We start from the raw sequence: 14,919 nt of genomic DNA, 5'->3' as shown, positions 1-14,919 counted from the left end.
CTGTAGCCAGAGAACGTTATGAAACAAAGCCAGGGCTTAGGCAAGGGAGTTCCTCTGCTTGGGGAGTTGTAGTGCAGGCCCAGGAGTCCATTCCCTGGCACAACCACTGGCACAAAAAAAGACAAGAGGCAATTAAGAAATGATTTTCACCTCACAGCTTGGGACAAAAACCCTCGTACCTCACCCCACCCCTTGCCCCACTCACTCCACTATCGCACACAAAGGCAAAGTCTCTGAGGCCTAAAGGGGGCCCCGAGAAAGGGGGGCTGAGGAGACAGGCACAATACAGGGGACGGAGAAAGACAGAAGGTGAGAGACGGCAAGTAAAGAGGGAGTATAAGAAGAGTGAGACAAGGTAAAGGAAAGATTGTGTGCAAAAGCAATGGAGCAGGCAGTGTAGATGGAGGTGGAGTGGAAAGCAAAAGAGTGTGAGAAAGAGGTGAATAATGGCGTTGGTACAGTGGGGATGAAGAATGAAGGTGATGCATATGAGAGAGAGAGACAGAGAGAGAGAGAGAGAGAGTATTGCAGACTCTATCACTGATAATCGACCTCAAAGGGAGTCTGGATAGGAAGTGAAATATATTTAAGTTTAGGTTCAAGCACAGAGAGGAAGGAGGTGGGTCAAAAAATGTCAACCAGCTCATGCTGCATGGGTGGAACAGATCTAGTTCCGCCATGATCGGGGGAGATGTTCTGTCAGCACACTTACATTCAGCTGTTGTGGGTTTGTTATTAAGTCACTCTGCTATCAAGTGGTCATCTACGAATTGGAAAACTTCATTAATGGATAATTTCTGACTCACTCAGTCTTTTAAATGAATCCATTAATGATATCATTAGTGTAACAAACCAAATAGATTGAATGAGATATCAAGTTTTTCACACTAACACTGCATGTTGTAGTGTTGTCAAAAATATCAATTTATCGATGCTTTCTGATTCTGAATATTTTAAACAGTTTCATATGCACTGGTAGCATCTGCATGTCTTTGCTCTCTCGCTTAAGCTTCTTTTCCATGGCACTTAAACCCCAGTAAACACCCTCTTACATCTAGCTTTTTAATTTAATGGGAAAGTTTACAATCGGCATTCACACCCAAATCAAATGATTCTGCAGCAGTCACGAGTATTTATCAGCTCCGGCTACGATCAGCTGTGATGGAAACGCAACAACTGGGTGAACATGCTCATTTTAGCCCCTTTACCAGAGAGATGCAATGACACACCAACACAAAATACCACCCATCTCCACCCAGGCAGCGCTCAAACACTGTTACAAATTTGAGTCTATCGAGTTTAAAAGAGAGACTGAGTAGGAAAGATATAAAAAAAAAAGTAACCACTTTGCCATTTTCACTGGACTCCATGCTCCTTTCTGCTGTTTACTAGCCCATTTCCCTGCTGGCCATGACATTGAATGTGACACACCAGAAGAAAAAAACAGAAAGGTATACTAACTTGCAGCAGAGCCATGTACACAGCTCAAGTCTATTGGCAATGGGAAAAAAGTCTATAGCCTTAAAAAAACCTGTATACAACTGCAAAGTTGTATACAGGTTATCTACCATCATTCATTCCAAGAAACTAACCAAGAAAAGCTGATGTTATATCCTTGCTAAATTTATTTTCTAATACTTTCAAATTGTACTATTTCAATGTCAATATTACCACAAATATCTGTATTTATCAAGGTATTGAGTCAATGTTAGAAATTCCAGTATCATGACAACACGACTGTGTCAGAGTTGCTCTGAATTACGTATCAGTGATTTATCATGCAAAACAATAAAATTCTGAGTCAAAGCTCTAGTTCATCATGAGACATGCAGCCCACCCTGGTTGTGGCCTTCCCGGAAAGATCTGACGGCTGAGATGGCTGATTTGAAGTCTACAGATAACCAACATGGTTTATTGCTTTGATGCAGGCATTTACATTTACTGGTTGAAGGTTTAGCTCATGTACTTGTACAGTAAAATCACCCAAAACAAAAATTTACACAAAAAACCTTTCTTAAATATGCTGCAACTGTAAGATTTTTGTCTAAGTTTTCTGCTGCCACCCCAATAAAAGGAGATAAATAAAAACTTTTTTGTATTACTCAAAGCACTGACAGTTTTAATCAAAAAAATCAAATGTAATGTGTGTTTACAGAAGCAGTGTCCCTGTTACTCTGAATAATCTTCAGACATGCTGTAGACAGTTTTGATTGGAACTATTTCTTTAGTCGAAGGACGCTGTGTACACAGCTAGATTCTGCTAAGTGAGAAAATGTTTTTGTGACATCCACAAGACGTTCTGACTCATAACCCTGTGCCACATAAAGATGCAAGTCACAGCTGCTGTTGTAAACACAGCTTATGCATTACAGACATTAAAACATCAAGAAGCACATTGCTGAGATCAATCATAATGATGGAAACTGCAACACTGGCATAATTACATCTATACCTACTACAGCTCGCTTCTTTCATATATGGTGGTGCTTATTGTTGTGATTTATTGTAACCTGTGCATGAATAAGAAATATAATGAATTTATGTATCACTTCTCCACCTAAGGAGCGCGACAGGAACTAAAACTAGAATTAAAAACAACTCTCAGATATGACTGACTGGTATGAGTAATATGAAATTCCACTCTTGATTTCAGTGACTGAATGGCGGGGGTGTTTGTTCAGAATAAAAATGACTGTCTGTGATGGCAAACTAACTGATCTACTGTCAGGAAATGGCCCAACGTCTTAACAAGTGAGCGCTTACCAGTTCCTTATGACTACTGCAAAATACTAAACAGACGTCATAAGCACTGGGTAATACAAGAAATTCAGATCACTAAACAAGTAACAGTATTAGCCAAAATGCACCAGAGTAAAACGCAGACTGGAGTCTGGACACAAATTCAAAGTTCTGGTGCCAAAGTCCCATACTTTGTACGCCCCCAGCCACCTCTGTCCGAGTCCCACATGGGCCATGAATGTTGCATTTCCTTATATGAAAGAAACGTTGTCTCTGAATTTGGCAACAATAATAATGCGATATGAATGTAATTAAGACAGCATTTAGTAACACTCAGATTTTATTTCTAGGAGGAGGGTTGCTGAAAGAGCTTTACAAATTGTAATCAAAATAACGGGTGCTTCCTTTATTCAGGGTTCCGACACATTTTCATGGACAAAATTTCAACACCTCTCCATATCTTTTCAAGGACCACCAAGTTTTTTTTCTTGCCCTACTTGCCCGGCATTTTTCATATCAGATCCAAACTCTATTCAAACAACTTTAGCTAGTTGGCATACATAAAGGGAGAAAGGGAACGATGAGAGAAAATGAACAAACGCACATGATGGCAAAAAAGTCACGCACAGCAGTGTTACATTGACAGCAACATAAAATATATTTGCGGTTGTGTTACATTACATGAACATTATAAAAAAAGATTTACTGTAACATTCATAAAACACAATAGCATTTTAATTTTACTAATGCCATGACCTTTCCAGATCTGGAAAATGTGTTCATGAAATTCTATGACTTTTCCAGGTTTTTGTGACTTTGGTAACCCTGTTTATTTCTCTCACTATCTTATCAACTTTACTATGTGCTCAGAGGCAAGACATTTAAGTCTTAAATTTGTGGATTTCTGTAGAAAAAAAACACTTGTAAAATTTCCCTTCTCGACTTCATTTTCTCAGTTTCACTGTTTCTCGCTTAATTTCTCTGACTCACATGATTGCAAGACAGATCTAGCAACTTCCCCAGAACGCAGCCAGGAACCAGATGCTCCAAAAGCAACCTAACTTCACTCTTCATCTAGTTCCACGCCCTCACGAAACAAGAAAGGAGAGATGCTTGACTTGCTCAGAAACCTTGTCAGCATGTCAGTTTCTATAGAAACCTGGGAGTGGGAGGTATAGTTCCCCCCCCAGTCACATATGCCAACCCCTCAACACACACACACACACAGAGAAGAGAGTAAAGCTGCTGAGGGGGGTATACTCACTAGTCACCATGGTAACTTCCCACTAGTTGGCTTACAAATTATGTTTAACCAGAGTTTGTTTCGATTTTCTGTGCTAACCAACACCTGCATTACTCATTTCAAATGTGTGAAAGTGAGCAAGCATCTACGGCAGCCACACTCGGAATCAACCAGTGGTTACCTCACTTCCTATCCTCATTCTCAAACAATTACACCTAAAAACAAGGAAGGCTTGCGTCAGCCTTTGTGGTGTGCATGTGCTGCGTTCTGCATCGAGTTATGTCAACAGATTGGTAGACGGGCCTTGCCGTCACTGTGAATATTCCACTTGAGATGCTGCTTAATTTGATTATTTCTATCCTCTTGGATTTCTTCTCCTTGACGATCACAGGTTGTGATTTCCAGGGGCTGGCCCTCTCTCCCTCTCCCTCTCCCAACAACCCCCCCTCTCCCGGCCTTGTGATGTTTGATCCAGGGCCAGGGGAGGCCGGCCAGACATTCAGCCTAGACTCTGGCGCCCTTCCCTCAGTGTACCATGCACTCTAGCTCCCTGCTGTGAGGCCTGGAGGAAATCACGCAGCCAGGAGAATTATAAAAGCCCTCATCTATTGAGCAGAGGTTAAAAACGGGGGGAACAATACCTTTGACTCACACTCTGATTCTCTCTATGGAGAAACTTTAAAAAGCACCTAAAAAAAATCAATAGGTAAAAAAAAGACAAAAAAAAAAAATCAATATTGCTGTGCTGAATCTTGTCAATTCATTCTGTTTTTCATTTATAGGAATCAGAACTACCCCAAGGATACCCCTCAACCTGCTTCACATAACAGGATTAGCATGAATAAACATTTTAACTGAAAGCAAATATAAACAAATTACTATCAATAAATAATGTTTAAAAGCAAAAAATAGATGTTAAATATTAAAAACATGTCCAGCAGCTCCTCAAATTAAATTTTTGCAAAAGGCATTACAGCAAGGACAAGATTTGCAGAGTGCAAAATGACAATCCCAGAGGGCCAGATTATGCGTGTGTATGTATGTTAGTATTGTGTGGGGGTGTGTGTGTGTGTGTGTGAGAGAGAGAGAGTGTGTGTGTGTGTGTGTGTGTGTGTGTGTGTGGCAGGATGGTGTTGGAGGGGGTTAATTCACACAGCTGTGTAAGATCAAACTGGAGAGAGGATTCCAAAGTTTCCCTTGGCAGAGAAAATCAAAACAAAACGGATGGAAGAATGCGACATGCCGACTAAGTGGGAGACCGAGAAGAAGAAGAGCTGCGAAACCGCCAACAACCTAATCATGTCGCTAAGCAGACTGATCTTTCAAGCAAATGATTATCACACACAAACACACGGAAAAATTAAAAGCGAGTGCAGAGACGAGGAGGACAGATCCGGCCGACCGTGGCTCCTCCTCTGCTACTGTGAGGTGATTTCGCAGCTAAGCGAGGAGCAAATACCCCCGCTTCTTCCGTCCTCTCTCCGGCAGCGCTATCCCACAGAAAGCTCCCAACGCCTCTTTCCTCTCTTTGTAGCTGCGCTGAGTAATAGAGCGAATGAGTTGAGAGCGAGGAGGTGAGAGAGATAGAGTGAACAGCGGAAAAAAAAAAATCCACTCAGTATTCTATTACAAGACAAGATGGGGTGGCGGGGGGAGTAATGCGTTTCTCAGGGCGGCTGGAGGAAGGGGGTGTAGGATATACGCAAACAGAATGTGTATATATTGACCTGCGAATCAAATAAATCGTTTATTCTCCCTCTTACAGCCCTCAGCCACCCACCACTGCTACACCTCCTCATTCCTCATGTTTTCTCAACACGGTAACCAGCTCATCCGACAACTCAGCGGCAACACCGACACATGGACCCTTCCAGCATTAAAGCATGCTCCTGTCCGTCCTCCAAAATACAGTTTGGCAGGCAAAATTGGGACGAGCGAGGGCCACATGCAGTTAACACTTTTTCTGAAAATAGGCATTTTCCCCTAAATCAGAGAAAAACCACAACAACTACTTTTCTGCCTTGAATCAATAAACTTTGTCTAAAATCCCCTACACCTCGTCTACTTTTTTGTTTTTATCTCTCAGCTGAAAAGTAGAGATTAGGCAGCAACAGTGGTCACCCAGCCACTTTGCTCCGCCAGCTTATTACTCCTCTGGTTGGGGGGGATGGAGGAGGAGGAGGGGGGAGTGCCATCCTGAATTAAGGCCTCCCTCGCAAGGGGGCCAAATGCTCAGTGAAAAGGGTTGCGTTCGAGAGCTCTCTCATAGAAGGGAGGTTGCCGCACCACAACTAGCCATGCGTGCTGGAGAGCCACAAATGACCGTCGTGAAAAAGAGGGGATAATGATAGTCAAATATTAAAAAAAGTTATCACAGGAAAATACCCCTCATGAGAGATTAAATGAGAGCGCGATTTGTCGGCCAAGCCAGAGCACTGCCAAAGAGGACCTGAATAGAGTGGCCGGTGGCTTGTTGGCAGGAAGAAACAAACTGCTCTATCATAAAAAGAATGATTCATAGATTACTGCACTTGGTAGGGAGCTCGAGACACTGTAACACACAACAAGAACAGTTATGAATGGTAAAACGGCATGGTAAAACGGACTGGAATCTGATGAGACTGTGCAACCAGCGATCGTCACAGAAAATATGATAAGTCAGCATAAAGCGTTTTCTTAAGAAGCCCGACAGCAGGAAGCATCAGGATAAACCAATCTTAGCGTCACAGGCAAGACATTTTATGAGTTGTACTGGCATATGTTTGATAGTGAAACTGGTATTCCGGGCAGAAAGAGAGGGAGTAATGGAGGATCGATACTGGCTGAGCCTCTGCTCTGTTGCTTCATCCCTCGAGGCTTAATTCACTGGATGTGTAAAGACGACGGTGTCACAATAGGGGATCAGATGGGATTGACCACAGGATGAAAATGTAAGGAGTGTTTATTAAACTGATGTAGCTGAGATGAAGAGCGGGGAGAGGGAGAGCAGAGATCGGTCAAGAGGTTGTCTGAGAGACGTACATAATAGTCATTAAAAGCTAACACCAGGCTAAGCTACAATAGCCCGGTGATTCAAAAACAGATGAAAAGTAACCTAATGCCTCCTATTTCAGCTTTATGGAGCTCAAAGGAAAGCCCAAGGCTAAGCTGAAATTTGAAGAAGCAACCCAGTCGCCAGGATAAAATAATGGCATTATACATTTCTACAAAGCATAGACATGTTACAGTTGTATGTTTTCCCATCAGGGTGAGGACGAAGACAGTGGATGGTGTGTAAGCTCAGTGAGACAGATGCCAAGCAGCAGATGGTAGCAAACCAGTGGTAAAGACCAACAAAAGCGGATGTTTTCAGCAAGAGTTTGGGTCATTTCAAGCTGTTTCTACTGACAAAAGCAAGTCTCTATTAGATGAGTTTGGGACATTTTCAGCCGTGTAATGACAAAAACTGGTGGTCAGGAGATTTCCAGCAATGTCTGTAGTGACAAAAAACAGGTAATTTTTAATGAGTTTGGGACATTTTCAGCTGTGATTGTAGCAACAAATGCAGGTATTTTTTAATGAGTGGTCAGGACATTTACAGCAATGTCTGTAGTAGCAAAAATGGTATTTTAAAGAGGATTTGGGACATTTTTAACCATATTTGTATTGTCAAAAGCAGATATCTTCTTAAAAACATTCCGGACACTTTCAGCCATGTTTGTAGAGACAAAAATTGGTATTTTTTGACGACTGGTCAGGACATTTCCAGCAATGTGCACATTGACATGGTAAACTTGAACAAAAGTTTGTACCATTTCCAGATGTATTTGTAGCGACAAAATTAGGCGTTTCTTCACGAGAGTTTGTTACATTTTCAACCATGTTTGTTTCAACCAAGTCACACGTTTCTTAACAAGAATTTGGGACATTTTCAGGTGCATCCATAGCATAGAGAGAGAGAATATGACATTTTCAACCTTGTTTGTAGCTAAAAAAAAAAAAAAAAAAACATGAATATTTAGGAACAAGATTCTAGGACTTTTTAGTCATGTTTGTTGCAACAGCGGCGGGTATTTTTAACAAGAGTTCGGGGCATTTCCAGCTTACAATGTAACACTGAAAATTGAAATTTAAAGAAACAAAGTTTCAACATATGCACAACATAAGAAATGTAAAAAATGTAACATGTCCCTGGTTTGCAAAAACTTACATTTCTGACATTTACTCTGGCTACTGGGTTGAGCAAAAGGAACCTGAAGTTTTGTATGACTATTTTGAGTATTTAAAAAAATAAATAAATAAAACATTACAATGCTTGCAGACAGATATTGTGCATTAAAGTACTCGGTCAATTGTTTTCTTTTCATTCTACTATTTCTAAATGTCCTTCATGGACCCCACAAAGCCTGCAAGGCCAAACCAAAGACAAAGCTAAAGTGTTGATTCAGCTTCATAGGGATCCTGAACGGATAAGCTGTGGCAACCACTCACTCATTCACACACGTACACGCACACACACACGCACACAATCGCATGAGTGAGCATGTGTGTTCACATAAACACACACACACAGAGCCTCTCAGGGCCTGACCAGCTGTCTCACTCCCCCCCATCTCCATCCAAACCCACAGGAGCAGGAGGATATAAATCACTCGGCAGAATGAAGACGCGCACGGAGGGAACGCACGTGGTGTACGTGACACACACATACACACACGCCCCCGCTTGCATTGGCTGTCCACAACTGCACTGTGTGCAACAATGCCTTGTGACCAACTATTGGAGTATTTCTGTAAAAACACACCTAGACAGACCTATGTGCACACTGCACACGACAGAAACACAAAGACAGTCACGCCCAGTTTTGTGTGATTACTCCTGTAAATGGCCGACGCTGCTGATATCCACAAGACACCTTGGTTTTAAGGTCGGCCTTAAAACCGGTTTATCTCACCTACTGACTGCAGGAGTACACCTAAAGACCTTTGCCTGTGTGTGTGAGTGTGCGCCTGTGCCAGCAGAGCCGAAGATCGCTCTCAATGCCAACAGCTGATAAGAGAAAAGGTCATATTGCATAACAGGAGTTTCTGCCGTGTTTGTGACATAACGCCGTAGAAAAACTGACGCAAGAGAAGAAGAGAAGGATGGAGAAAGTGAAGGGAAAGAGTCTGTATTTGTGTCAGAGAACAGAGCTGAGTGGTGATGCATTTGGCCGCTGAATATCCATCGTGCGTCCAAATTGAAGCCGGCAGCTCACAGAGAGCCTGTAATGATGCAGTAAACTCTCCGTTGGCAGACTTTATCTAGGGGGAAAAAAAAAGGGCTCCTCATTTCAGCACAAACTTAATAAATACATAAATAAATAAGGCTGAATTAAACGAGGCCGGGCTGGCCAACTTCACTCCCAGAATTTTTTCTGGCAGCGCTTGTCGAGTCGGCAGGCCCTGCGAGAGGAGGGATGAGGCCAAAGGGATGTGAGGCTGGGCCCGCAGCGTGGGAAGGACTGCTTCCTCACTACTTTAACACTAAACTGTTGAGGGGCATGTGAACCGAGGCCTGGCAGTGTCCAATTACCTAACAGGTTTCAGTGCAGCATACATGTAATTGTCACTAAGATACAAATCGAAATGAGACAATTATGTGTTGTTTGTTTTGTGCTGTATTTGCAAAGGGGTGAGTGACATACGAACTCCTGGTTTGTTTCAGTTATGTTCCATTGTGTGTGAATTGCTGGCAATCTTCATAAGGACTTTTTATATTCTTGGCAGTTACTTTTCTACCATGCTGATACAGTTTGGCAACATAATCAAAGTAGCCCTGCTTTGATTTCCCCCCACTGGTGAGTAAAAAAACAATAAAGCAGGGGGATGTAACTTTCAAATTAAAATGTATTCTTCTCTGTTGCCTTTGCTATCCGTTCCACATCCTGCTGATTTTACACTTGAATCACTCGTCACTTTACGTTCTGCATACATTCATTGAAAAACTGTCTTCTCTGGAACCATGCTGACAAAATGAACATATGGAAAGCACTTTTATCTTTCACCGTAGTGCCTTTCACAGGTGCCACGTGGAACGTAACCATAGTGAGCATAGTCAAATAAACAGGCAGTAAAACGCTGCTTTTGCCACAGTACACTTTGGTTTTGCCCTGGTAGCCATAGTGACAGGAGGTTGCAAAGTGAACCCTGCCATGTTGCACACGTGAGGAGAAGGGAGCTTATGAAAGAAGAATTTGCATTGAAACATAAGGTTAAATGAAGCGCATTGAGGCTCAGGCACGGTGAAAAAACAACCCTGTGACCCTCTCTTCATGGTCCGACATGAGGCCCACATTTCATTTGGACAGCCCAAGAACGAGCGAGCGAGACAGAGACAGAGAGACGGGGAGAGAGGGAGATAAAGAGAGGAAAAGGAGGAGAGGAGGGGGAGAGTCTGTGCCTTTGCACTCCCCACTCTGCCCCCGCTCTCTATTTTTGTTTCCTCTTTTTGTGCATGTTCAACGCACACACTCACAGTGCAATGGATTTCCAACTTGGCCCTCATCAGTTGTGCGCCTGATGAAACAAACACTGACAGCCTCTTTACATTTGTAAAGGCCCCTGCAGCAGCTGTGCTTGTCCCACACACACTATGCATGCACACAAACACGCACTCGCGCACACACACACACACACACACACACACACACACACACACACACACACACACACACAACCTTTGAATCAGAGGCCTAGCCCCAGCTGGGGCCTACAGGAAGAGCCGACTCTGCACAAAATGGCCCTGGCTGCACTGAGCTGCACTCTGCCGTGCTCTCCTACTATTCTCGCTTACACGCATTCATATAAACACACACACACACACACACACACACACACACACACACTCGCACTGTGTGTGTCATGTTTCGTTAGAAAGAACAACACTGCCGCACATTAGCGCTTGCTACCTCAGTCATTACACAGCACATACTCTCAACCACTGGCTTGAAAGGCACAAACAAATACAAAAATAAACCTAAGAAAACGCATTTTTAAAAATAGCTTTAAATGGGAGAACTGAGAGTAAGCGTGCTCGCTTCTCTCTGCAGTGTCACATTGGTGACGAAGCAACTCTGGGGGAAAAAAAACTGACAGGACAGTATGGTTTTTCTTTTTGGTTCTGTTCACATTGGCAGCTATAAATTGTAGTGGAAAATGGTAATTGCCTTGTTTGCTTTTATTAAGGACTCATCCCCCTTTTTTCAATCATTTTATGACTGATGAATTTTAATATCATTCGTAGATAATGGGTGTTTGTTGGGTGCAGAGGGTGGGGGTGGAGGGGTAACAACTCACACTCATGTTTCAGGGGAAATGGTTAAGCCAAGCATGTATAATTGTCTTACGCTAATTAAGGAGGGGTAGGAGAAGGGGGAGGGGGATCAGTAGGGGCCAGGAGTCCTGTCTCAAAGCCTGAAGGGAGGCTCGGGGATCTGGACTCCTCCAGGTTGTTGTAGAAATGCACATTTGTGGGCCTTATTTGGCTTGGGCCAGACTTTATGCATCAACTGCAGCTGCTGAAAACACATGACAGATGTGACACACATGCGCACGCACACGCGCACACACACACACACACACACACACGAGCGCACACACACAGGGCAGGAACATGCATCCTGGCACATTTCCCCTGATGCTCTTATGAATAGACCAAATTATTATTTTTTTAAAAAAACAATCCAAATTTAGAGAGTGTGACACAATCAGCCATCGCAGTCTGGTTCTATTGTAAGTGGGGATTTTTGTTTCAGCTAGTCATGTGCCATAGAAATGATGTATGGCACATCCTGTTTCCTTAATTCAGAGGGAGACTAAGAACATATTCACTAAATAAAAAACTTTGCAATTATAAACCCATATTTTAAGAAATGGAAATTAAAATATGACCAAGTTAATGTAAATTTAGCTATTTAGTCACTGGGAGGGAAAAGTCACTGTAGAAGGTTAAATAGTCAAAAGTCAACTTTGACTATGACAAAGGATGCTATGGGATGTTAATAGCCACCGCAGAACACATAAAGTATAAATGCTACACAGAACAGCTGCAATGTGCCATGTTACGTTTACTTTTTCAGTCATTTCAAACATCTGTCTTCTCTGGGATGCCTCAAATTTGAGTTCCTTTCCAACACATACATGTTGATGCTCAAAATTTCAGCACATATCTTACTGGCGATGATGTGCTGAAATGTAGCAAATGTATGCTGCTCATAATAAGACACACAGATGTGTTAGAATGACATCATTTTGTAGAGAGGGGATAAGACAACAGTGGGCTGGACCACAGAGACCATGCCAAAAGCGGTGGACTGAAGTGGATTTTAGTGGATTCCATTTAAATTTGTTCACACTCTGAGCATTAATGTGTAGTTATTGTAAGGCAGAAAGCATATGGACCCTTGAAAAAAATGCCTCAGACCACATTAGCAGAAATATTCAAACTATGGTTGAATTGATTATGCATGAAAAGTATTTAATTATCCGTACTGGTTGAGATAAATCAGAAAAAGAAACCCTGTTAGACTACGATCCAAGCAAGAATGCATCAAACTCTGTTTTTTGTTCACCTTCTCCCACAAACCTGTTGCTCAGTTTGGCCTTTTGCAATATTTTCTCTCAGCTCACAATAAGACACAAATTGTTGTGTTTGAACGTTAAATCAGCAACAACGTGTCTGCAGGAGGAAACACACTTTTTTTAAAGACACTCCACGTGTTGTTTGGATGGGGACGAGGGTGGGGGAGCAGTTGCTTACTTCAGCTCCAGAACATTAGCAGGCATGTTATGCCTTGTGCAATTAAAAGGCAACAATGTGCCCACTAGGTCACAGCAACAATTTTGGAAATGCATCAAAGAAGTGCAACAAACTTTAAAAGCCACAGACACAGTGAGAAAGAGACAGAGAAGTGCAGGCTTCTGCATGAAAGAAAAAACGATAAACTTAGTGATATGCTGAGCCATTCACACTTTACACGATTTAAAGTCTCTTTCATTCACAAGGGACCAAACCAAGCCTGGCCTTCTATTTCGCACACCCCTTCCCCATAAATTCACCACTTGCAAAAAGAAAATGGTCGCTTCTTGCTTCATACATGAGCCCCTGCAATGCGACTGAACACAGCCTCTTTAAAAGATTGCATCGTTCAGAAACACTGTCGACCATGTGATGTGCGCTTTAATGTGAATTCGGTGCCTGGGGACGCTTGGAGGCTAATCTCCGGTAGTGTTACAAAAAAATGGAGTTATTCCTCAGCGGGCTGCTGCAATATCTGTTCACAGAGGTCACACGGAAACCTGCAGAATTTCTGAGACCCTGACGGACTTATCGCGTATAGCAGGGGCCAATAGCAGAGACAATCGCAGAACAACAAACCCAAGAGTGTCCTCACGCCGTTTCGAGTGGTCGAAATTGAGCGAATATGCTGAATTGCATGACCCCCTTTTCCCTGCTGCTCTCCCTCACTCTTTATGGAGAAAAATTAAAGAGCCACAGCGAAACATGTCGGTTCCCTTGCTGCTAAAACACGCAGCACGCAACGCTATCTTCAACGCCAACTCCTCAGCTTCAGCGTGGTTTTATGTGTATTCTCTTAATAGCTGCAGTTTGAAAGCGTTGATAAAATGCTCAGCATGGGACGAAATGGAAGCCGAAATAGCTGAGCCATGGCCGACAGGCTTGTCTTCACGGCTCTGAATAGGAAGAAATGGGGCGCGAACAAAAGCCTTTTTTTCTGAAAACACTTTGCCAAGTCCTTTAATTTCAACCCTTTTATAGCTTCATCACACAGCCGAGGCACACCACGCATCCCTAAAACAAGCGTTAAAACGAGTCAAAATGAGCGAGGCGAAGCGAAAGCACCCGATGTTCAAATAGCCTAAAACATGTCTGATGTCGAAGAAACGCTGCAACACAGACATTGAATAAACATTACTGTCTCTTTAAATAAAAAGCATGGAAATGTTAACACGTTGAGCTACATCACAACCTTTTACAGGATATTTGACCCAAATAGTGCACAAGCAGCCTGATGGTAACCTTCACAAGCCCGTGATGAAAGTTTATGCATTATCATCGAGCAACTTGAATAGAGCGATTTCATTTGTGAGCAATTACGGCAAAATAAAAAAAAGATGTGTCTTTACTTACATATTTCTTTTGAATGATATTCCTCTTGGGTCTTTCCTTGCTCATTATGCAATCCCAAAAATAAAATGTTTGGCTATAGAGAGAATGGCCACATGAATTTCTTTCTTTGACTCTCGCCTCTCCCGGAGCACCACCAAACGACGATTTAAATCCCCGGCTCTGTAGGAAAAGCTTGCTGGCTTTGCAGAATCCTCCTTCGGTGTTTCCCCTTAAACTATTCGGATATAAATCCCACAAAAAATTCAAGGGTCGACGACGGACAGAGACGGACTGGACCCAAACTCACTTGGGGATAACATAGTCAAAACAAATGCACAACAATAAGTTCCATTCGCCAAAACAGCTCGGCGTCTCGTCTCTGCGCACTCACTCCCGGCTCTTTTCAAATACATGAATATGCTTGAGGTGATGTCAACAAGTTACATCTTGTTTGAGGCGACGGCACGACGAGAGACTAATAAATAAAAAAATTAAAAATAAAACGTTAGGTGTCACGTCCTTTTTTGAGCTGGAGCCTGCGGTCGACGAGAGAGCTCTCCAGCGGCACTGCTCTACTGACTGAGAGCAGCTCCTTTCTTCCCCAGCCTCGGCCTCTCAGCCTATCACATCCTTCACCATTCAGCGGCAACTTCAAAATCCCTGTGAGACAGCCCCAAGCACTAAACACAAACACATATCACCGTACCACATTATCTTATGGACTTATACTGTGTTTTTGGTGATTGAAACTGACACTTTATTGCGATCTCACAATATATAGTGCGTTT

General features: G+C 42.7%; 1 protein-coding gene across 1 annotated transcript in view; it reads right to left on the bottom strand.

The window, feature by feature from the left end:
• The window catches only part of jarid2b (jumonji and AT-rich interaction domain containing 2b), a 145,851-nt gene extending 131,139 nt beyond the window's left edge, over window positions 1-14,712 (bottom strand). Inside the window, exon 1 of the mRNA XM_042506788.2 lies at window positions 14,153-14,712. Within this exon, the coding sequence (XP_042362722.2) occupies window positions 14,153-14,197 (45 nt within the window). The 5' untranslated portion in view covers window positions 14,198-14,712. The remainder of the gene's footprint in view (window positions 1-14,152) is intronic.
• Window positions 14,713-14,919: the final 207 nt, after the last annotated feature.

The sequence above is a fragment of the Plectropomus leopardus genome, chromosome 17 (assembly GCF_026936395.1).
Source record: "Plectropomus leopardus strain MGB_pleo_1.0 chromosome 17, ASM2693639v1, whole genome shotgun sequence".
In the NCBI taxonomy this organism is placed as follows: Eukaryota; Metazoa; Chordata; class Actinopteri; order Perciformes; family Serranidae; genus Plectropomus; species Plectropomus leopardus.
The sequence above is the reverse complement of the archived record's forward strand: the minus strand, read 5'-3'. Positions and strand labels throughout refer to the sequence as shown.